Below are 25,011 nucleotides of genomic sequence, written 5' to 3'. Positions count from 1 at the left end.
TCCAGGAGATGGTAAATGGCAGGGAGACCTGGCTTACTGCAGTCCACAGGGCCACAGAGAGTCGAAAATGACTAGGTGACCATAAACAACAATAACAACAATGTCAACAACAAGGGAGCCTGAGCAGTAGTGACCTGTGGTCCAGAAAATAGGCCCAAGTGCTAAACAACAGGGCACAGTCTACTATTTAGTGAAAAGTGTCATCATTTATAGAGGATTCTTGGGTCTATTGGTCACTTTTTATCCCTGTCCAGATCTGACTGTTAAGCAACAATTCTCCAAGGAGGCTTTCTTCCCAGGGGAAGGCAAGTACCTTAGGTACACTAGAGAGCAGGCTTCTTGGCCTATCTTTGCCCATGGTCTTTTGCCTCATTTATTCTCTGTATGGTCAAAGCTTCAGAGAGTGGATATGTTCAGGACGGGGCTGGAGACATGCTGATACTGGGAATATTGACCTCCCGTAAGAGTGCCAGAGCTTGAAATAGAAAAAGAGAAGAGCAAAGTTGAACGGCTGAATTAAGTACATTCTTGCCTTAAAGTAAAAATAAAAATCATAAATAACAATGCCTACGATTGTAGGCAAGTATACACCAAGCCCTGAGTTCAGCACTAACATACATCATCATCCAAACAAGCTTATGATAAAGCTATTCTTATAGTTTTGTTTTTGTTTTGATAGTAAACAGTATCTCTTTGTGAAGGGACATTGCTTCAAATTTTACTTTAGGTCTGGCAGAATCTTGGTTCAAACCTTTTTCACAAGTCAGTCTGATTTTCACATCTCTGTTCCTCAGTGCTACTGTATGACTTCCTTCAGTCTCGCTTCCCCACCTGACTCTAGAATGCACCTCCTTCCCTAGGCTGACTTTGTAACTCTAGAAGAGACTACCAGAAACACACAGACCACCAAAGGGGCCAGCACAAAACTTTCTCTGAGCCACAGGAGAGCTGTAAAAAAACAGATCCACTCCCCACAAAGCCTGGCTGTGCTGCGCAGGGCAGTTTGCTGGGGTTTTTTTTGTTTGTTTACTCTACTGTACTCTTGGTAGAAGAGAAGTCTTCCAATGCGGCAAACTCAAGTTATTTTCTAATACCGAAAATAACCCGGAGACCATGACACAGGTGGAGACGGATATCAATACTTGACTCCAGGGTGGATCCAGTTTGTAGCCCCTTGCAATCAGGTCGATCTGGGGGCGCTGCAATCAGGTCGATCTGGGGACACACATCACAAGGTGGAGAGAAGAGGAAATCTGAAGACGGGAAAACGGAGATTAGGCCAAGAAACAAACAACTGATCCTAAGTGTCGATGTGAGAGAGGGCACTCTGTGTGTGAGCACGTTCAGAAGTCATTCCTCACACTCCTGCTTTCACTTTCTCATCAGCCTCCTCAAGGTGTCTCTTCAGCAGAGTGATCCCACTGGGACAAACCAGGGACCTCTGTACACATTCCCAGAAAGGGGAGCCTGGAGTCTCTGTGGCATCTTGGGCTGGAGAGAGCAGGACAGGGTGAGCATGGGCAGTGGAGTTGAGGCTCCTGTAGCACCAGGGCCAGGACAGCCTTCATTTTGTATGTCCTCTGAGCTCTTCATCCTCTGTTTATGAGTTCATGCTGTGGTTTCAGGCTTCTTAAAATCTTCATTCACCCCCAAGTATATGTGTTTTCACTCACACGCTATCTTATGTCTTTATGGATTTTCAGAAAGTTTAAGCCTTTCATCCATCTGGAATTTATATTGAAGTATAAGAGGTGGTGGGTTTTTTTTTTTTCACGTGGTTTATATGTAATTTCAGTACTGATTATTTGCAGAATAAAGTTCATTCACTCACCTCTAAGTTAAAATTTTGCCTTATGTTCTGTAACAACCTAGACAGGTGGGATGGGGAGGGAGATGAAAGGGAGGTTCAAGAAGGAGGGGACAAAAGTATACCTATGGCTGATTCTTGTTGATATTTGGCAGAAAGCAACAAGATTCTATAAAGCAATTATCTTTCAATTAAAAAATAAATTAATTTTTTAAAGTTACCTTAAGTATTTAAAGGGGCTTCCCTTGTGGCTCAGATGGTAAAGAAACTGCCTGCAAAACAGGAGACCCAACTCTATCCCTGGGTTGGGAAAATCCCTGGAGAAGGGAATGGCTGCCCACTTCAAAATCTTTGCCTGGAGAATTCCATGGAAACAGGAGCCTGGCAGTCTACAGTCCATGGGGTCACAAAGAGTCAGACAAGACTGAGCGACTAACACTTTCACTTATGTATTTGATAATTCTTTTTCTGAGTGATTCACAGGCCTGGAAAAAGTTAGTTTTCATTCCAAACACATGAAGGCAAATGTCAAACAGTGTTCAAACTACCTTTAAACAAATTTTTTAAATAGTAAATTTAATTTTTAAATTTAAAAATTTTCAATTTTATCATTGAAAAATGTTCAAATTGTGCTCATTTTTCATGCTAGCAAGGTAATGCTCAAAATCCTTCAAGCTAGGCTTCAGAGTTCATGAACCAAGAACTTATCTTACATACAAGTTGGGTTTAGAAGAGGCAGAAGAAACAGAGATCAAATTGCCAACATTCATTGGATCATAGAGAAAGCAAGGGAATTCCAGAAAAACATCTACATTTGCTTCTTTGACTACGCTAAGGCCTTTGACTGTGAAATCACAACAAACTGTGGGAAATTCTTAAAGAGATGGGAATACCAGACTACCTTACCTGCCTCCTGAGAAACCTGTATGCAGGTCAGAAGGAACAGTTAGAACCAGACGTAGAACAAGGAATGGACTGGTTCAAAACTGGGAAAGGAGTATCTCCAGGGTGTATATTATCACCCTGTTTATTTAACTTCTATGCAGAGTACATCATGCGAAATGATGAGCTAGAGAAACCCAAGCTGGAATCAAGATTGCCGGGGGAACTATCAACAGTCTCAGATATGCAGATGACACCACACTAATGGCAGAAAGCGTAGGGGAACTAAAGAGCTTCTTTGATGAGGGTGAATGAGGAGAGTGAAAAAGCGTTTTGTTGTGTCTATGAATGGACCCAGAAATTTGCGCTTTAAACAAATTCACAAGGTTATTCCTCTTTACTTTTAAACTTGTTTGGGAGTGTTAAGGCAGCTTAGATTATAGGCTGGGAGGGGCCTGAGAGAGGCTATCTGTCTAGAGCATTTTCTCCTAAAGTGTGAGTCTTGACTCCCAGGTCAGAACTCTATTTACAATTTTAAAAAAATTGAGACTAGTCAAAGACTCCTTAGGTACATGAATATATATATATATATATATGAGGGGTCATTAAGTGTTTTCAGTGTAAATCTCTTTAAAGAAGAAAAGCAGGATTTGTAAATACAGCTTAATATGATGCATCAATGGACAATAATCATAAAATCATTTTGTAGCCCCAACCACAGAATAAAAGTGAAATTTATATCCTTCAAACTGGTAAGAATGATTACAGTTTCCAAATTCATTGCTGGTGAGAGTGTAATAAGGGGAACAATCCTATATTTCTGGTTATAGTGAAAACTTTGGCAAGTGTAATAAAAATTTTTTTTTAATCTGATACTTTCCCCCCAATTTCAATAGCTTGAATTCTATGTACCGTATTTTAGATGGCGATATGGACAGCAAGTTTTACTGCATAGGAACAAAAATTTCAACTTCGAAAACATAAATGTCCAAGAATTTAAGGAAAGTTTAAGTTGCCATGGATGTATTCATGGACACAACAAAAACACCACTACAGTTGTGACTGTAAGAGCTAATATTTGAGATAATCAGTGTTCTATATTCATTGAATTTATAGATTCTTAAAATGGATTATTTTCCAGAATATACAAATATATTAATCAATGAAATTTTACAGATGCAGAATATTCATAATATTATTCATAATACAGCAAAGGGAATGTCTGGTTTTAACCAGACCAGGGGCAGGAGTGCAAAAAATTAACTCAAACTCAAGAGGACCTGTACTGACTCACAGAGACAGACGTCCAGGACACACAGCAGGATGAAGATATCCAATCCTCCACTAGACTATTGTTTTCTCTCTCACTCCACGCTGCTTTCTATGCTAAGTTCATGTGCAGGCAGGGCCTCTCCACAGAATGGCAGGGTAAATCATTAACCACCTTTATAAGACTATGTAGGGTCACTGAAAGATGTGCCATCCTCTCTAACTTTCATCCAACGTAGAAAATAACCTTTCTGATTGGTCTCATTTTTGTCATGTGAATAAATCCAGGAATGTGAGTTCCCCTTTTCGGTCCATCTGAAGTTCATGCTTTTTTCTCAGAAGAAAAGGAAAAACCGCAAAGTTAAAACCTTGACAATTGCTGACAAAAGGCTGCTCCCCTGCAATACAAACAAAGGAATGGACACCAAATACAAAAGTAGCAAATGTCCATTTGAAAAGGTGGGGGAAAATCAAAACACAGAAGATATCTACAATGTGGTCCCAAATAATGTTTGAAATAAAGATTACATGGTGAGAGAGGGGGAGCCCCAAACATAACCTTATTCAACTGCTGTTTCTGAGCAGTTTATTTCTTATTGTGATCTTGAAAGTTGTCAGTTTCTCAGAGTTAAAATAAACATATCTGAGGAAGTGTCATTGAAGAAATGTGCCTTTAAGAGCTGATTTGGGCATATTTTCCAATATTAAGTGCCAGTTTCTCAAAATGCCACATTTTTATATCAGCGAACTCCTACCCTTTATCAGCATCAGGAAATGCCAGTTCCTTAGCTTGAATGGTTGAATAAAGAGAGAGTCTAAACACTCAGTCCTTAGAATTAGACTTAGCTTTGTGAATAAATCCCAAAGTATCTCTCCATTAAATTCAGGGGAAGAAAGTCTCACCTTAGGCATATTTAAATTTATGCTTTTACAAACATGTGGAGGCAATATTTATGTTTCAGGCCTTCATACCCATAACTGAGCTGAGAATGGGGTCAGAATGAGAAAACCTGGAGAACAATGTGATCCTTACGGATCATTAGCGGGTCAAAGTGTGTGTGTGTGTGTGTGTGTGTGTGTGTGTGCTCAGTCATGTCCAACTCTTTGCAGCCGCATGGACTGTAGCCTGCCAGGCTCCTCTATCCATGGAATTTTCCAGGCACAAATACTGAAATTGGTTGCCATTTCTTACTCCAGGGCATTATGCCAACCCAGGGATTGAACCTGTGTCTCTTAAGTCTCCTGCATTGGCAGGTGGATTCTTTACCATCAGTGCCACTTGGAGGTCCCAGAGGGTCAATGGTTCCCCTGAAACACAGTTGTTCCTCAGTTCAAATCATGTGTTCCCTTTCAGGTCACTGTGATGACCTGAGTATCTGAGCTTACAGAGGTGCACCGAATGGACAGACACAAAGTAGAAATGAATTGTCCAAGGAGACACATGTGCTGTCAAAGCAAGAGACTTTATTGGGAAGAGGGGCCTGGATGGAGAGTAGTAGGGTAAGGAAACCCAGGAGAAATGTTCTGCCATGGGATTGCAGTGTTGGGCTTTATGGTAATTGGGCTTACCTTTGGATCCTTCCTGGTGGAACATGTGTCAGTCAAGATGGAGTCCAGCAAGGATTCTGGGAGGTTGCTGGGTCTTATGGACAGGAGTCTCATCTCTCCTTTTGATTTTTCCTGAATTCTGGTTGGTGGTAGCTTGTTGGTTTTGCATTCCTTACTAGACCCTCTAGTTTAAGATAACTCCTGTAAGTGGTTACTACGATGCTGGACCAGGGTGGGCAGTTACAGTCAGTGGTTCTGTTAGTGGTTCTAACATGAAAGAAATTTAATTTAAAATTTCACTTCTTGGTATATACACAGAAGAATTGAAAGCAAGACCGTGAACAGATATTTGTACATGCATGTTCAAAGCAGCACTATTCACAATAAACAAATGGTTGAAGTGTTCATCAGTGGAAGGATGAGTAAACAACATGTGACATATATATTTAATAAAATATTCAGTTCAGTTCAGTTCAGTCTCTCAGTCATGTCCGACTCTTTGTGACCCCATGAACTGCAGCACGCCAGCCTCCCTGTCCATCACCAACTCCTGGAGTTTACCCAAACCCATGTCCATTGAGTCGGTGATGCCATCCAGCCATTTCATCCTCTGTTGTTCCCTTCTCCTCCTGCCCTCAATCTTTCCCAGCATCAGGGTCTTTTCAAATGAGTCAGCTCTTCGCCTCAGGTGGCCAAAGTATTGGAGTTTCAGCTTCAACATCAGTCCTTCCAATGAACACCCAGGATTGATCTCCTTGAGGATGGACTGGTTGGATCTCCTTGCAGTCCAAGGGACTCTCAAGAGTCTTCTCCAACACCACAGTTGAAAAGCATCAATTCTTTGGTGCTTAGTTTTCTTTACAGTCCAACTCTCACATCCATACATGACCACTGGAAAAACCATAGCGTTGACTAGATGGACCTTTGTCAACAAAGTAATGTCTCTGCTTTTTAATATGCTATCTAGGTTGGTCATGACTTTCCTTCCAAGGAGTAAGCGTCTTTTAATTTCATGGCTCCAATCACCATCTGCAGTGATTTTGGAGCCCAGAAAAATAAAGTCAGCCATTGTTTCCCCATCTATTTGCCATAACGTGATGGGACTGGATGCCATGATCTTAGCCCTCAAAAGGAAGGAAATGCTTACCTAAACAAGCACAAAAGCAGGAATGATTTTCCCACAGTTAAGTAAAATTAATGTGCATTATCTCAAGGGGCTCTTAACAAAAAATAAATTGTCACGGGAATTAAGGAAAGGATAATGTTCACTTTATTAGTGTGGTTTTATCAAGGAGAGACTGCTAATGGGCAGAGGACAATAATCTATTGCAATCTTAATATGCATAAAGCTGCAAATTACTGTTTATACCTATCTTAGAAAATCTAGTAGGTCAGGGCCAAGATCTGGTTTCTTATGCAATAAGAATAATCTGTTATAATAGATAAAAGGAACAATCTGTGTAAATAATCATTGTTCTACTTCCATGGCTCTAATTATAGAATGTGTAAAGATCTGATCTTTCATCTTGAGAAAAAGAGATATATTTTGATGGTTTCTTGCCTAGTTACTACTATAACTAGTTACTACACCATATTCTCAAAAATATATTTCTTGTATGTTGTAGAATGTTGTATGTTGCAGAACCCCAAGATTTTGAGGTGAATATGGCCTAGATGAGATAGTCCACAGCACATACCTAAGCTAGACTATGTGGAGAACTTCTTCAGCTGATGTCTAGAAGGTTGACTTCTAGAGGATGTCATGGTGATTCTCAAAAGGGTGGTGGGGTCCTCATTCACTAGACATTACAATCAAAAGTCTTGAGTTTCCATGTGAAAAGTTGTATCAAGAGACTTGATTTTCTGGTGTCCTTTACTTAGTCACTGAATGGGGTCTGGTAGCCTTGGGCCCTAGGCTCTGGGTCCTTACTGATAAATGAGGACATTAGCTCTGAGTCTGAAGATAAGGATAGGGAATGGAAGATACATGCAGATTGGACTGTAATGAAACATGCAAGAGAGACAGGCACTCCATCTCTCCTCACTATGCCTTGTCCCATTTTCAGTAAGTTATAGAGAATAATGATAAAAAGATAATAAAGAGTTTTACAAAGAGAGAGAAGTTATTACTGAAACAGGACAGATTGATTTCTTTTCTCACACTGGATCTCCAGTCTCTTTTGGAAGTGGAATATTCTCAGATGAAGCCACAGTGACAGGAAACTGAGGAGAAGAAATAGTGAATAAATGTGACTATGCCAGAAAGTGAGGAATTGTGTGTAGTTTTGTGAACAGTGATGTCTAAGCTAAAACAAAATGTGGGAATCCACGAAAGTAGCACTGGACAGTAAGAGTACTTTGGGGAGTTTGCTATTCTGAATATTTAGGTATTTATGTTAACATGGCTCTTGTTAGAATCTATCCTATCCTGTTTCCATGAATATTGTGTTGTATAGAAAGAAGAAAACAAGTGGAAATTTTACAAATGTAGCACTAGGAGGAAGAATTTCACAATTTCTCAGGTGTCTCCCAATTCTTCTTGTTTCAAACTGTGTCACAGAGAAAGATCAGTCCAAACCCAGAAACTCCACATAAGCATACCAGAGACACTTCACTATGTCAATGCACTTTATTATTTCTATTGAACCACAATTCACATGAATACAACTTTGGAGCATACCTCAGCAATCATTTCCAATTCCTCTTGGTGCTGTTTATCTTTTCCCTGCAGGTATTCATCCTCAAATCACATTCAAAATGTGCTAAACTCTGTGACCTGTTTAAAACCACATCTCAGAGCACTATCTTTTAATCCAGCCCACTTTGCCTGGTCTAAGGAGAAAAAAGGCAGGCAGTGAATGATGAAAGTGAATGGGATCAAAATTTCCATTCTCAAGTTTGACTTGTAAGGATCAGTAAGGATAAGATTCTATCTTCTTGCTTTAACATCTTCAAGAATATATTTCTAGAACTGTAGGGAGAGGATACTATCTTGGTAGATGACACTTTACATTTTAATAATATCAATTACAGAATCAGGAATAATTCCTCCAACATAATTTCTCCATTGACAAGTGATAAAGACCCATCCCTCCCTGTGTATTCACAAAATGACATCATGATCCCACTTGTTAAAACACAATGCACTCTGGTTATTACATTCCAGCTCCTGTGACATTTCCTAATTCCACTGCTACACTGCACAAATGTGTTGTGACAGATCGGTTGGATGTCCTCATGTGATGCTTGGAGGAAGAAATGCTCTTTAACACAATGAAGTCTATTGTGAACACATTCCATCTCATTTCGTCATTATAGTGGCCTGGATCAGTTAATGGTTCTTTCAGAATCAATAATGACATGAGATTTGAATGTTTCTTTGGCAAGTGGTCTCATAAGCCCTGTAGCGTATAAGTATAAAAAAGTTTTCTAATCTTTCTCGTTGTTCGTCTGATAAAGATTCATCATATATCCTCATGAACTGCAGTGGCTTCAGCAGCAGGAAGAGCAGAAACAGGGGCTGCATGTTGATCAGAGCCCCCATGTTTCCCTGAAGGGAACACAAGAGAGAAGGAGTTATGTCCGCTGTGAGGCTGTGCCTTCTGTCACTGCGCAGGACCCATTTTTACTACCTCTAGCTGTTCTGAGCTCTAAGACTTTTGACTGCTTTAAAATTGACAACTCAAAATCTATTTTAATACCTGTAAAATAAAAGTGACCTTAGAGGACATCAGTCTAGAAGACTGTAGGTAAGAGAAGGAAAGGTGAAGGAAGAAGGAGAGTAAAGGAGAAAGGGGGAGAGAGGGAAAAAAGGTGAGGAGAGAGAGAGAGAAGGTAACAAGGAAGAACTGAGGAAGACAGCAAGAGGAAGATGAAGGCCAGGAGGGAAGGGTAAAGAAGGACAAGCAGTGGAGAGGGCAGCGGGGTGAGAGGCAGAGAGGAGGCCCATGTGCTCCCTCCTTTTGAAGTAAATGCATCTGTTCTCTTCCTGGAATTAAGAACTTGTGCCGAAAAGAGGTGGACTTGATCCCCACTTCCCTCACCAAAATCCTGCTCTTCTGAGGACCATTCTTGATCTTATGACTTCTTCCTCTTGTTCATTTCTGACCATCAATGCCCTTACAAGGGATCAAACAAGACCCATCATGTCACATGAGCACCAAATGCTGTGTGGATTGGTGTCCATACCCTTACCATCACCTCATTGCCTGGAATTGTGGGTCCATGTTGTGGTCTCCTCTGCATCCTCTTCTTGCTCAGAAGAGCTCTTCCACTAAGGTGCATTACTGACCTTGTGAGTGTTTTTCCCATCTTTTTTGTTTTTTTTTTTAAGTTAGACTTCATGGTTTCTTCTCAGGTTTTCTACTCCTAAATTCTTCCCCACCTGTGTGCCCTTATGAAGATATAAATCTCATCATCAGAGATTGCACAGTCATGACCTTCCTTTCCTCTGTGTGTGTCTCCACGTCTATTCACTCCACTGTGCTGCTGCTGCTAAGTCACTTCAGTCGTGTCGGACTCTGTGTGATCCCTTAGACGGCAGCCCACCAGGCTCCTCTGTCCCTGGGATTCTCCAGGCAAGAACATTGGAGTGGGTTGCCATTTCCTTCTCCAACGCATGAAAGTGAAAAGTGAAAGTGAAGTTTCCTCAATTGCATCTGACTCCTAGCGACCCCATGGACTGCAGCCTACCAGGCTCCTTCGTCCGTGGGATTTTCCAGGCAAGGGTACTGGAGTGGGTTGCCATTGCCTTCTCCACAAAGGAATGGATACAAATACAAAAGCAGCAAATGCTCATTTGAAAAAGTCAAGGAAAAATCAAAATCTGCAACCTGGTCCCAAATAATGAAAATAAAGATTATATGGTGAAGGAGGGGGAGCCCTAAACAAAACCTTATTCAACTACTATTTCTGAAGGGTTAATTTTTAATTGTGGTCTTGAAAGTTGTCAAATTCTCAAAGTTAAAATAAATAATTCTGAGGAAGTGTCATTGAAGACATGTATCTTTAAGAGCTGGTTTGGGTGTTATCCAATATCAAGCGCCAATTTCTCAGAATGCCACATTTTTATATTAGTAAACTCCCATCCTTTATCAGCATCAGGAAACATCAGTTCCTTAGTTTAAGTGGTTGAGCAAAGACAGTCCAAACACTCAATCCTTATAATCAGACATACTTTTGTGAGTAAATCCCAGAGTATCTCTCCATTCAGTTCAGGAAGAAAAATCGCAACTTCGGCAGCTTTAAATTTACTTTTCACAAACATAAGGAGGCAATATTTATGCTTCAGACCTTCATATCTATAACCAAAGTGAAAACGGGATTAGTTTGAGAAAACCTAGAAGGAAATGTCATTCTCATGACTCATAATTCAGCACATGTCTTCCCCTTAGGGTCACTGTGAAGACTTGAGTATCTGAGTTTGCAGAGGTACACAGAATGGACAGACACAAAATAAGAAGCCTCCAGTAACTGAAAATCAACCTTCAGAGCACAAATGCAGAGTAATTTCAACATCTTATTTAGCAAAATGGAATCAAAACCAGGTCTTAGATGAAAAAAATCTCTCAATTGATTGCATTTTCCTGCAAATCTATACTCACTCATGCCTTGCCTAGTTGCTCACTGTATGATTCTGAAAAATATTTTAAAGATTTTTTTCCTCTATCGTGTCAAAGTGAGTTTATAAGGTACAGACCAAGATATTGCCACTGGTTTGTTTTGATTTTATAATTTGCTCCTTGACAGATTAGGAATAGCAGGAATATGAAAGTATCAAATATGTTAGGATAGAGGATATCATATTTTCTTGAGAAAAGGAAAATACATCCGGTGAGACAAGTGTTGTATATCAAGAAAAAGTAACACAGGTTCCAGTGTTCATTCCATATACCACACACACACGTACACACAAACACACACAAAAACTCACTCCTCAATATATAGTGGACTAGAGATCAAAGTAATATTTAGAAAACAATACTAAAGATACTAATGCAATTATGTTATGGTATTTTTCATAATTTTGGAATTAGTAAGGAATGTCTTTGTTACACAAAACAGGCATATAAGAATAAAGAAATTAAAGATAAAGAATGAAAGACTTCCTTACACACACATAGACTGAATTACATACCCATATACATGAGTACACAGAAAATCTTACTGAAACATATTGCATAACAATATTTTCTAATGGCAGAAACCACCAAAATTGAATTTTGAAAACCAACATTAGCTTAGAAAACAATTCTTAAATATGTATAATACGAAATTACTTTCCAAACTTAAATACAAGGAAAGTACAAATTTCTTCTATAAACTCAATATATCTGCATCAAAAATCCAGCTCAACAGTGGCAGCATTTACCTCAGTTCTTATTTGTGTGTCTTCTTTCTTTTATACGTAATTAGGAAAATCGCATCACCTGAATTTGTCCTAAAACAGAAAATTTAGTCTTTTTTTATGTCAATATTGCTTGACATTATCACAGTTTCTCTTTCTGCTAAAAATTATCTGAAAGAAATTGTTATCAAGGTAAAAGCAGCCAAGAAAATGCCTGAAGACTTGAGAAACTCATCAAGATTAAAAGACCCAACCCCCTGAGACCTGCACACACCCTAATCTTGTCAGCAACCCCATCCTTGAGGACTGTTGTTATAAAACTCTTCATCAACTCTTCCTGGGTGGGGACACATAGTTTCTCAAGCCAGGAGCTGTGTTCCCCTTTGCCTGGCAAAGTAATGAAGCTATCCAAAGGGCAACCAAAACTGTCTCTGAGATTTGATTTGGCACTGGTGCAGACAGAAGCTGAGCTTTCAGCACCAAATCTCGTCAAGACCTGTAAGTGACACAGACTAGGAAGGAGATATCACAAACTTGAAGATCCTCTCAGAGGAGGGACAGAATGAGTCATATATTACACAGCCTAGCACTGGGGCCTGACACTGAAAAGATGAACCCCTTTAGCTGGTTTGAAAACCAGTGGGACTTGGTCCTCTGCTAAGAAACTGAGTTTCCGCTATTGAAGAGTGAGAACAAAGAGTCTTCCCTGGTGATCCAGTAGCTAAGACTCTGAGCTTGCAATGTTCAAAGATTCTGAATGTTCAAAGATTCTGAATGCTGCTATGAAGATCGAAGGTCCTGCGTGCAGCAACTAAGATCCAGTGCAGCTAAATAATTAAGTAAAGAAATGTTTTTAAAAAAAGAGTCAGAACAAAGACGTTCTTGTTTTCAGTCCCAGTGCAGAGACACCAAACTGATAACTAACTGCCTAGTATTCTGACCAGCCTGCCAGGACCTATCTGGCATGCCTTCCAACACACATGGGGCTCCTGTTCTATCTCCTGCTCCAGTGCTGCTCCCCGCTGCTCAAACTCATGTCCACTGAGTCAGTGATGCTATCTAACCATCTCATCTTCTGCTGCCCCCTTCTCCTTTTGCCTTCAATGTTTCTCAGCATCAGGGTCTTTTCCAGTGAGTCAGCTCTTCACATCAGGTGTCCAAAATATTGGTGCTTCAGCTTCAGCATCTGTCCTCCCAATAAATATTCAAGGTTGATTTCCTATAGAATTTACTGGCTTGTTCTCCTTGCAGCCCAAGGGACTCTTCAAGAGCCTTCCCTAGCACAACAGTTCAAAAGCATCAGTTCAGGATGGGATTAAAGTGAGTACCTTGGCAGGGCTGGCACCTTCCACAGCGACCACGGCATATACTGGCCTCACTGTGTCTCTTACCATGATGAGTGTGTTTTGGGGCATCATTGGCTTTCCAGATGCTCTGGTTCATCCCTAAGGATCCCAACCGGGGAGCTGTTATCGCTATGTTGGTGACCTGTTCCGTTTGCTGCTATCTCTTTTGGCTGATTGCAATTCAGGCCCAACTCAACCCTCTCTTTGGACCACAGTTGAAAATGAAACACTCTGGTACCTCAAGTATCATTGGCCTTGGGGAATTGGCTTGCTCACCGGTACTGAGTCATTGAGATCATGGAGAGAACTCATCTAGATGAAAAAACACCTCCATACCCAGACCACAACCCTTGACTCGCCCACTGTGGCCATCAGCTGCCTTAAATTTTCACCCACATTTGAATATCATAATCTACAATACAGTAATTTTTTCCTGTCACCCTTTTTACACTTTGATGAACGATGTGCCTGTTTAATCTAAACTATGCTGCCTCTGTAAAATATTTATGTATACTCTTCTGAGATCGAAAGTGCTGTTCTTCTGAGAAATAACATTACTCTCTCCTTGGAATTCTGTGGATTTAAAGATGGCTCCTGCCTGCTCACAATACGAGAATCAGCAAAATGCTTAAAAACTGTTACATGATTATAAGTCTCCAGTGGGGCAGTCAGTAGGTGTCCCACAAACTTATAGCAAAGTTTATTATACCAAAGTATGAATGAATTTCAGGATAAATTTCGTATTTCTGCCATTTTTTGGAATAAATTATTTTTCTGCTTTCTACGGGGGGAAAAAAGCATCAGTTCTTTAGCACTCAGCCTTCTTTATGGTCCAACTCTCACATCTGTACACGACTTCTGGAAAAACCAGAGCTTTGACTATATGGACATTTGTTGATGAAGTGATGTCTCTGCAAGACACTGTCTAGGTTTGTCATTGCTATTGATTCTCTTGTCTGAAGAGACTGATCCAAAAAAATTTCAAAAGTTAACAAATGGGGCTGAACTTTGAAGTTTTTGAACTGTGAAGGAAACTGTCAACAAAATGAAAAGACAATCTATTAAATGGGAGAAGGTATTTGTAAATGATATTTCTGGTAAGGGATTAATATCCAAAATGTATAAGGAACTCATATAACTCAATACAAAAAAAACAGCCCAATTAAAAAAGGGGCAGAAGGCCTAAATAGACATTTTTCCAAAGAAAACGTACAGGTGGCAGGGATGAACATCAACATTCTAGGAATCAGTGAGTTAAAATGGATGGGAATGGGTGGATTTAGTTCAGATAACCATTATATCTACTATTGTGGGAAAGAATCCCTTAGAAGAAAAGGAGCAGCCAGAAGGAATGGAAAATGGCAATGATTTTAGAAGACGTTTCACATTTCCTACAAAACTAAACATACTTATTATATGATCCAGCAGTTGTACTCAGTGGTATTTGCCCAATGGAGATGAAAATGGATATCTACTTAAAAATATGCATGCAGATATTTATAGCAGTTTCAGTCACAATTGCCAAAACTTGGAAGCAATCAAGATGTTCTTCAATAGATGAATGGATAAATAAACTGTAGTACATCCAGAAAATGGAATATTATTCTGTACTAAAAAGAAAAAAGTTAACAAGCCATGAAAAGATATTCAGGGACCTTAAATGTACCTTAAAGCCACACAACATTTTATGTCAATTATATCCCAACAAAGCTGGGAAAAATACATGTGAATGTGTGTGTGTGTGCTGCCAGGGTGAGGGGAGGTGTAATGTGCTTATAAAAGGAGATCATGAGGGACATTTGCAGTGACAGAAATGTTCTGTAGCTTGACTGTGTTAATGTCAATATCCCAATTTTGATATAGTACTACAGTTTTACATAATATTGTCATTGGAGAAGCAGGTAAACAGTACATAGATTACTCTTGATTATTTATTACATTTGCATGTAAATATATAATAATCCCAAAATAAAATATTTAACCTAAAAACATAAACAGAAAGGCTACACACTATATGCATTCCTTTACCTCAAAATTAAAGAATCATAGATATGGAGAACAAATCTGTAGTTACCAAGGGTGGAAGAGTTCCTTGGTGGTAAGGGAACAGTTCTGTATTTTGACTATCATAGTGATTACATGAATCTATATACAAGATAAAATTACATGTAACTACACCCACACTCACACATCTGTCTTTCAAGGCTCAGTCATGTCTGACTCTTTGTGACCCCATGAACTACAGCACACCAGGTTTCCCTGTCCTTCACCATCTCCCAGAGTTTGCCAAGTTCATGTCCATTGAATCAGTGAAGCCATCCATCCATCTCATCTTCTGCCGCCCTCTTCTCTTGCCTTCAGTCATTCTCAGCATCAGGGTCTTTTCCAATGAGTCAGCTCTTTGTATCAGGTGGTCAAAGTACTGGAGCTTCAACTTCAGCATCAGTCCTTCCAATGAGTATTCAGGGTTGATTTCCTCTAGGATTGACTGGTTTGATATCCTTGCAGTCCAAGGAACTCTCAAGAGTCTTCTTAGCACCACAGTTTGAAAGCATCAGTTCTTTTGGACTGAGCCTTCTTTATGATCCAACTTTCACATCTGTACATGACTACTGGAAAAATCCTAGCTTTGACTATATGGACGATTGTCAGCAAAGTGATGTTTTTGCTTTTTAATTCAATGTCTAGGTTTGTCATAGCCTTTCTTCCAAGAAGCAAGCATCTTCTAATTTTGTGGTTGCAGTCACCATCTGCAGTGATTTTTGAGCCCAGGAAGAGAAAATCTGTCACTGCTTCCACTTTTCCCCCTTCTGTTTGCCATGGAGTAATGGGACCAGATGCCATGATCTTAGTTTAGACCCTTACGTGGAACCTTATATGGAACAACTGACTGGCTCAAAATTGAAAAAGGAGTATGACAAGGCTGTATATTATCACCCTTTTATTTAACTTATATGTAGAATACATCATGTGAAATGCCGGGCTGGGTGAGTTACAAGCTGGAATCAAGACTGCAGAAATGTGAACAATCTCAGATAGGCAGATGATACCACTCTAGCAGCAGAAAGCGGAGAGGAACGAAAGAACCTCTTGATAAGAGTGAAGGAGAAGAGTCAAAAAGCTGCTTAAAACTCACACTGATTGCATGTAAAAACTGATGACATCTGAATGAGGCCTACGGTTTAGTTAACAGTATTGTTATTTGATATTGCACTGTAGTTACATAGCATGCTACCACTGAGGGAAGCTGGGATGAAAGGGACCTGGGATTGTGTACAATCATTCAGCTTCCTATGACTTAAAATTATTTTTTAAATGATAAATTTAAAGCAGTGAATGAATAGATCTTCCCATTGATGTAGAAAGAGCACCAGGACATATTTTTATGGGAAAAACAAGTCTCAGAATTAAAAATGTATAATATGATCCAATTTATGCTTAAAAAAATCTATCTGAGAGTACACCAATCTATGCATATGTGGAAGAAAAGGCCTATGATTATACACAATAAACATATTGACCTGATTATCTCCAGGAGCTATTTTCAAAATGTTTAAAAGCTCAATGACATGAGCAGTAACCAGAATGACTATTTTAAAATTAGACACCAGAGTAGATGTGAGAGTGAAACCAGACATTTACTTTCTCCTGCTTTGAAATTTTTACAGTGAACATGCATTGCTTTATAATTTAAACTCAATAAAAATAAGCTTTAAATATATCATAAAAGGAATTAGCATATGTCTCAGATGACTATATATTTGGAACGACTATGAAAGTTATATAAATTATGTGTAGATGTCAATTGGGTGTCAACATGGCACATAATTCAAAAGTCTCATAGATATGTTAAAAAGTAAAGTAGGGAATGGAAATCCTTTACTCTCAAAGGGGTGACTACCTAATCCTTTTTCCTTGGGGAGAAAGAAAAAGAGAGGCTTTGCCAGGTCCTGGCCCTTCAATGAATATTACTGTTTGATTATGGAAACAAACTGAAAAAAAAAAAGATTAAAACAGAGTGTATTACATCCAGTGTATGCATTCACTACTTCATTTTCTCACTATTGAACACTATATTTCTGAATAATGAGAAGAGATGTCAAAGTTCAAGGGATACAAGTGAAGATGTGGAACAATTAGGACATTTCTAGTAGGAATGCAAAATAATGAAAGCATCACTACGAACAAAGCTAGTGGAGGTGATGGAATTCCAGTTGAACTATTTCAAATCCTAAAAGATGATGCTGTGAAAGTGCTGCACTCAATATGCCAGCAAATTTGGAAAACTCAGCAGTGGCCACAGAGCAGGAAAAGGTCAGTTTTCATTCCAATCCCAAAGAAAGGCAATCCCAAAGAATGCTCAAACTACCGCACAATTTCACTCATCTCACACAATGGCAACCCACTCCAGTACTCTTGCCTGGAAAATCCCATGGGCAGAGGAGCCTGGTAGGCTGCAGTCCATGGGGTCGCGAAGAGTCAGACACGACAGAGAGACTTCACTTTCACTTTTCACTTTCATGCATTGACTAAGGAAATGGCAATTCACTCCAGTGTTCTTGCCTGGAGAATCCCAGGCAGAACCTGGTGGGGTGCCGTCTATGGGGTCACACAGAGTCGGATACAACTGAAGCGACTTAGCAGCAACAGCAGCACACACTAGTAAAGTAATGTTCAAAATTCTCCAAGCCAAGCTCCAGCATTACGTGAACCGTGAATTTCCACATGTTCAAGCTGGTTTTAGAAAAGGCAGAGGAACCAGAGATCAAATTGCCAACACCCCCTGGATCATTGAAAAAGCAAGAGAGTTCCAGACAAACATCTATTTCTGCTTTATTAACTATGCCAAAGCCTTTGACTGTGTGGATCACAATAAACTGTGGAAAATTCTTCCAGAGATGGGAATACCAGACCACCTGACCTGCCTCTTGAGAAACCTATATGCAGGTCAGGAAGCAAGAGTTAGAACTGGACATGGAACAACAGACTGGTTCCAAATAGGAAAAGGAGTACGTCAAGGCTGTATATTGTCACCCTGCTTATTTAACTTATATGCAGAGTACATTATGAGAAACACTGGGCTGGAATCAAGATTGCCGGGAGAAATAGCAATAACCTCAGATATGCAGGTGACACCACCCTTATGGCAGAAAGTGAAGAGGAACTAAAAAGCCTCTTGATGAAAGTGAAAGAGGAGAGGAAAAATTTGACTTAAAACTCAACATTCAGGAAACTAAGATCATGGCATCTGGTCCATCACTTCATGGGAAATAGATGGGGAGACAGTGGAAACAGTGTCAGACTTTATTTTTGGGAGGCTCCAAAATCATTCCAGATGGTGATTGCAGCCATGAAATTAAAAGATGCTTACTCCTTGGAAGGAAAGTTATGACCAACCTAGATAGCATATTAAAAAGCAGAGACATTACTTTGCCAACAAAGGTCCATGTAGTTAAGGCTATGGTTTTTCCAGTGGTCATGTATGGATGTGAGAGTTGGACTGTGAAGAAAGCTGAGCACTGAAAAATTGATGCTTTTGAACTGTGGTGTTGGAGAAGACTGTTGAGAGTCCCTTGGACTGCAAGGAGGTCCAACCAGTCCATCCTAAAGGAGATCAGTCCTGGGTGTTCATTGGAAGGACTGATGCTGAAGCTGAAACTCCAGTACCTTGGCCACCTCATGTGAAGAGTTGACTCATTGGAAAAGACCCTGATGCTGGGAAGGATTGGGGGCAGGAGGAGAAGGGGACGACAGAAGATGAGATGGCTGGATGGCATCACCGACTTGATGGGCATGAGTTTGAGTAAACTCTGGGAGTTGGTTATGGACAGGGAGGCCTGGCGTGCTGCTATTCATGGTGTCGCAAAGAGTTGGACACAACTGAGCGACTGAACTGAACTGACAGATGGAAGATGGTTTGACAGTTTCTTCCAAAGCTAAACAGAGATCCACCATACAACCTAGCATTCATGCTTCTGGGTATTTACCCAACTGACCTGAAAAGTTACGTTCACATAAAAACCTGCACATGAATTTTTATAGCGTGAATCTGACCACATTTCAAATCTGACTGTATGACAAAACCTCACTGAAAGGGATACAGAAAAAAGAGATCTAAACAACTTAAATCTTTATGTAACTCCCCATTCATATGTTGAAATCCTAATTCCTAATATAGCGGCATTGGGAGATGGGGCTTTAGGCAAGTGATTAGGACATGAGGATGGAGCCCTCATGAATGGGGTTAGTGCCCAACACTTCAGAGACAATTTCTATTTTTTAATAATTTTTATTTATTTATTTATTGGTTGTACTGGGTCTTTGTTGCTGTGTGGGCAGCTAGTGGGGACTACTCTCTAGCTGCAGTGCTCAGGCTTCTCATTGCAGTGGCTTCTTTTGTTGCTGAGCACAGGCTCTAGGGTACACAGGCTTCAGTAGTTACGTCATGAGGCCTCAGCAGTTGTGGTTCTCAGGCTGTGCAGCACGGGCTTACTAGTTGCAGCCCTCAGGCTTAGTCGTTCCCTGGCATGTGGGATCATCCCAGATCAGGGATCAAACCCTTGTCTCCTGCATTGGCAGGTGGATTCTTTACCACTGAGCCACCAGGGAAGCCCTGTTCACCAGCTTTATAGATTAGGACCTGGATATCTTTGAGAGCCGTTCGGCCTTCTGCAATCTTAGGAGGAAAAAAAATCATTCAAGTTATTTATTCTAGCATTCATCTATCTACAACTATATTTCCACCCACTCTTTTCATATGTTTCTTCCCACTCCTAGTACTGTTTTCTCTTTATTCATTTTTTAGCTATTTTAATGGATTGTCCAACAAGTTCAAGATTTTAAGTCTTTTTTCACAAGTGCCTGCATTGATCACTTCAAGCAACAGAGATAGGTTCCTCTCTTAAGGTACCATCTTATTAGCCTGTATCCAGGTACACATTTCTTTCATTATGCCTTTTTCCCACAGTAGCTGGTATAATGCCTTACGTATGAATGTTTCTCAATTGCTTGCCTGTAAATACATTTTACTCATTAACCATTCTATTATTACTGTGCTTCCATAACAGGCCATCTCAAATAATGTCATCACATTTCTCCCCACTGGGTCCAAAGGTCTACTCAGCCACTCTAGGCCTACATGAACATACCTTCACTTTTATAATTTACAGGTGACTGCCTGACTTGGAGACTAAAACTAGAAAATAAAAAAAATACAATGAATGTATTTTTGAACTGTGATTAAATTTACATCAATGTAATTTGCCACACATTAAGAGATGTTCACAGCCGTTATCATGTGTGTGTGCTCAGTTGTGTCTGACTCTGCAAACCCCATGAACTATAGCCTGTCCGACTCCTCTGTCCATGGGATTTCCCAGGCAAGAATACTGGAGTGGGTTGCTCTTTTCTCCTCTAGGAGATCTTCCTCACCCAGGGATTGAAACTGCATCTCCTGTGTCTCCTGTATTGACATGTATATTCTCCACCACTGAGCCACCTGGGAAGCCCCGCTATTATCATCAGTTCAGTTCAGTTCAGTCGCTCAGCCGTGTCTAACTCTTTGCGATCTCATGGACTGCAGCTCGCCAGGCCTCCCTGTCCATCACCACCTCCTGGAGTTTACCCAAACTCATGTCCATTGAGCCGGTGATGCCATCCAACCATCTCATCCTCTGTTGTCCCCTTCTCCTCCTGCCCTCAATCTTTCCCAGCATCATGGTCTTTTCAAATGAGTCAGCTGTTATCATAGTGCCTGGTAAATAGGCCCCAAAGGAAGCAACTCATAAAAATGTTAACAATGAATATGGTTTTTATAAAGACAGCTGAGCAATTTCAGAATTTTCTAAAGGAAGACAAGAGAGGCCTGCTCCAAAGCAGGCCTGGGAGCAATTCAGAGGCACTCCTCTCAAAGGGCTGGATGTGTTCCCAGAGGGAGTTCAGCAATCCGCACTGTTCTTGTCCTTTTCCACCTGGGCAACTCAGGGCTATGTGTTCCATGAGCTTTGGATGAACAGGTTGCTCCACTGGGGTTAAAGCCAGGCCAGATTGAATATTGGCCTGGCTCTAGAAATCTGTCCAACTCGTCACTCTCTATCTGAACAGTGACTTTGAATACAAGACACACACAGAAGAAAACAGAGAGTTAAGTGATGCAAAGCCTGGCAGCCAGATAAGCAGAAGACACACAGGGCATAAAAGGGAGAAGGAAAGTTGAGGTCACAATCTGATCAACAGAAGAAAACATGAAAGGTAGGTGAGGAAGGGACAGAAGATGAAAGGTAGAAGTAAGAGTCATTACTCTTTGTGGAGGTGTGTTTTGGAGCCCATTTTCCCAACTTTGCTCCCCCAATACTTCCACTGACAGACTCTGCCTCCCGTGCCCAGCAGAGCTCTCAGAAAGGGCAGTGAATGTGGCAGGACAAAGAGCTCAGCCCACAGTCCTATCACGAAGAACACAGGATTCTTGGAACAGCCTGAGCTGGGGAGACAAGGAGAGAACACGCCAGCAGCATAGCCTGCAGCTCTCACATGCCCAGGGCTCTGCCAGCTTACCTGGCCCTGCTCTCTGACCTTATGCAAGACAAGCCCCACGGTCTACTCAAACTCGCCCATGAGGTCCCACACTCAAAGTCATCAGAGCAACTCCAATCTTATCTCTAATATACAGAACTCAATTGTTCTGCATTGAGGCCCAGGGATTTGTATTTAATATCAGTTCCTTAAGTTTTAAAATGTGTTAGGGTAAAGCTAAGAGGATGGAATGGAATCTCAAAGTACAGTGGATTTTTCTCTCATATATCAGACCCAAGTTGAACAATCCAGGTTGCCAAATAACTCTGCCTCACACAATTGTTTGGGCGCATGGGCTTTTGCTCCCCTTTCTCTGTGGCTATTCCTTAAACAAATCATCATCTACATCAGCAGTCTCAACCTTTTTGGTACCAGGGACTGGTTTTGTGAAAGATAATTTTTCCACAGACAAAGGCAGGGGGCGGGGGGTGGGAGTGGAGCAGGGGCCCTTGTGGTTTGGAAGCAGAAAAGGAACATGATGAAAACTTAATGTTGTAGAATCTGAAATCCTCTGTCTGTTGTCACCATTAGGGATCTTCAGATGCTATCGTGTTGAAGGGGTGACTGACTTTGAGGGTGAGGAATGCTAGCACTCGGAAGGTCTGACAGTCTATGGCATCTTCACATTTGACATCTTTCAGACTTCATAGTTTGATGATTAGGTAGATTCTGGGAGATCAAAGCACCAAAGACTTGGAACCAAGAGCTCCTGATTTCTTCCAAGAACTGGAAAGGTTTGGTCTTAATTAAGGCCCTTTAGAAAATGCTCCCGACCTGGAAAGTGGTATCTGTTCTGCCGAGTCATTGTTCTTAGTTCCTGGTAAAGGAAGAAATCTGTAATAGATTCTGAACTAGGCTGAATTTACTTTTTCTTGTTGTTTAGTCACTAAGTCATGTCCGATTCTTTGCAACCTCGTGAACTGTAGCCTACCAGGCTCCTCTGTCCATGGGATTCTCCAGACAAGAATACTGAAGCAGTTTGCCATTTCCTTCTCCAGGGGACCGTCCCAACCCAGGGATCGAACTGATGTCTCCTGCATTGGCAGGCAGATTCTTTACCACTGAGCCACAAGAGACGCCTTACTTTTTCTTACATATTACCAAAAAACTCTCTCAGAGCTAGTATAGTTATTGTCTCTGGGGCTAATATGCCCACCTCCCAGAGCTGAACTCTATAGTAGGAAAGAAGTTACTCAAATTTGAACCAAGTTTGAGCCAAGGGGAGACCTACTAGACTGCTCCACTACAGACAGAGCCCATCTCACGTTTGGTGAGTGGGTGGTAGCTCCAGCCTGGCTACATGGAACTAGCTCTAGAATGGAACCCAGTGATATGGCTCCCTTCCAGGGCCACCTACACCTCTCCTCCCACAGAGAAGAGGATCTCAAACTCCAGGCACTTTTATAAGTTTCTTCTCCAGCTGCCAAGTGAAAAATAATTGCTGATAACATAACTATCAGTATTTGGCCAAGACCATAGTGATTGTTTATTTAAGCAGCTATCATACTGACAAGGAAAATTCAGCTAAAAGATAGAAAAACATCTGCCCTAATGTTGCATATTGGTTGATTGTCAGAGTTTTGCAGTTTCAGTATAATGAGAATTCTGTACCAGATATGAAAAACATTAGGAAAATTTATAGAGAGAGTGAGGTACAACATTCTATTTACATGCATTTATTTAAAATTAGGACATTGAAGATGCTTTTTTGTGTATACCAGTCTGCTGCCTTCCCAGTCTGCCAGCTTTCTGAATAAAGTCACTATTCCTTGCCTTAAAATAAAATTAGGACATTAAAAAGGGTCTCAGGATAGAGGGAGGATGTATGATGAGGAATCAAGAATGCATACACACACGTTTATGAACAAGATAACTGTCCAGTTTTATGTAGAGTGTTGAACCATAAGGATTTACAAACAGACTTGGCATAGACTTGCTATTTCCCATCTTTCTACCTCCTTTATCCCCCCATGGCTTGCCATTCCTCTCCCAGGGACCCTGGAAATCAAGACTATGCTTGAGTAAAAATTACAATGGAAGCTTTTTTTTCTCTCTGTAGCAACTTGTGAAATAAATAGGGGAAAAGATGGAGGAATGGCGATTGAATAGGGCTAGAGCTGTTGACTGAAGGCAACAGCTAAACCAAAGGATCTTTTCTTTTGGCATCTTTTAGATGCAGGCAGATCCCATGGCTACATAGGTGGGCACTCACACTTGTGTGCATGCATCAACATACATTTTCTTTGAAGAGAAGCAATGATAATAATATCCCCCTGTCATTCACTATTTCTCTGAATCATCTCAGTGGCAGTACAGTTACCTTTCAATATTCTGTACTGGTTTGGAGCCTTCTCTCCTTAATTTTGTCAAGTTGGGTAAACTCTGCTTCTTGGCTTTATAGCTGAGTGAGGATGGAATTCAGTTTGGTTCAGAGAAAGTTTGTACATGCATATATGTATATGGGAGAGAGAAAAAGAGAATGCATCTACACTCCAGCATCAGTTATACCCTTCAACTGAATTATCTACAACTGTGAATTTGTTTCATTTCTCCAGTTGCTATAAATAATTAAGTTTCCTATAGTGCTGAAAGGATAGATGTGGATAATAGAAAGCAATAACCAATAATGAAAAGTTCTGTGGGATTTACAAGTTAGAGATACTAACTAACCAGCTCATCAGAGAATGACTTGTCAGCACTACCAAAATTTTCTTTAATGAAGTAACACCATGGTGTTGGCAACTGGGGGATTGTCTGCCCACAGTGAACTGGCATGTAGTGGTCCTTAGTTCTGGAGTCTCAGAGCAGCTTATGCATGAAGTTTGTCCACACTTGCAGCTGGGGGCTTTGGGGACCCCGTCGACCACTTCCATGGAGCCATGGATGAAGTTATTGCTCAAGTTGAATGACCCATTAGCTTCTGAAACTTTTCTCCAGACTGTCATGTCATTGCAATAATGTTTGTTATTACCTGTATTGCGTTTGGGGGGCAAGCTATCATGTAATCTTCTGAAGGTCAATAATGAGGAAGACACATCTTTGGACATGCTGAGGCTGGTGTTTCTATATAACACAGTCAAATTTATTAATACCTCAATGGTCTGTTTTTCCTGGTCACTTTTTGCCATGTCATATTGCACTTCTTTCTCTAAAAATTCTCCTTTAATGATCTCCATTATACTTTCTGAAACTCCTGCAAAAATCACCCCCAGGCCAAGTAGTAGCAGAAAGAAGATCTCCAT

General features: G+C 40.6%; 1 protein-coding gene and 2 pseudogenes across 1 annotated transcript; 1 reads left to right on the top strand and 2 right to left on the bottom strand.

Moving 5' to 3' along the window:
* Window positions 1-8,513: 8,513 nt before the first annotated feature.
* Window positions 8,514-9,575, bottom strand: LOC110140092 (inactive ribonuclease-like protein 9; annotated as a pseudogene).
* A 2,675-nt stretch (window positions 9,576-12,250) lies between these two features.
* Window positions 12,251-13,514, top strand: LOC110140090 (V-type proton ATPase subunit e 1 pseudogene; annotated as a pseudogene).
* Window positions 13,515-24,414: 10,900 nt separating this feature from the next.
* On the bottom strand, window positions 24,415-25,011 carry RNASE11 (ribonuclease A family member 11 (inactive)). The gene has a single exon (XM_020898365.1). The coding sequence runs from the start codon at window positions 25,009-25,011 to the stop codon at window positions 24,415-24,417; it is 597 nt and encodes a 198-aa protein (XP_020754024.1).

The sequence above is a fragment of the Odocoileus virginianus genome, chromosome 6 (genome assembly GCF_023699985.2).
Source record: "Odocoileus virginianus isolate 20LAN1187 ecotype Illinois chromosome 6, Ovbor_1.2, whole genome shotgun sequence".
Taxonomy (NCBI): Eukaryota; Metazoa; Chordata; class Mammalia; order Artiodactyla; family Cervidae; genus Odocoileus; species Odocoileus virginianus.
This window is presented reverse-complemented; position numbering and strand designations above follow the sequence as displayed.

Coding starts and splice junctions, on each gene's coding strand:
- RNASE11 (XM_020898365.1), bottom strand. CDS start 25,011: ATGGAGATCTTCTTTCTGCTACTACTTGGCCTGGGGGTGATTTTTGCA.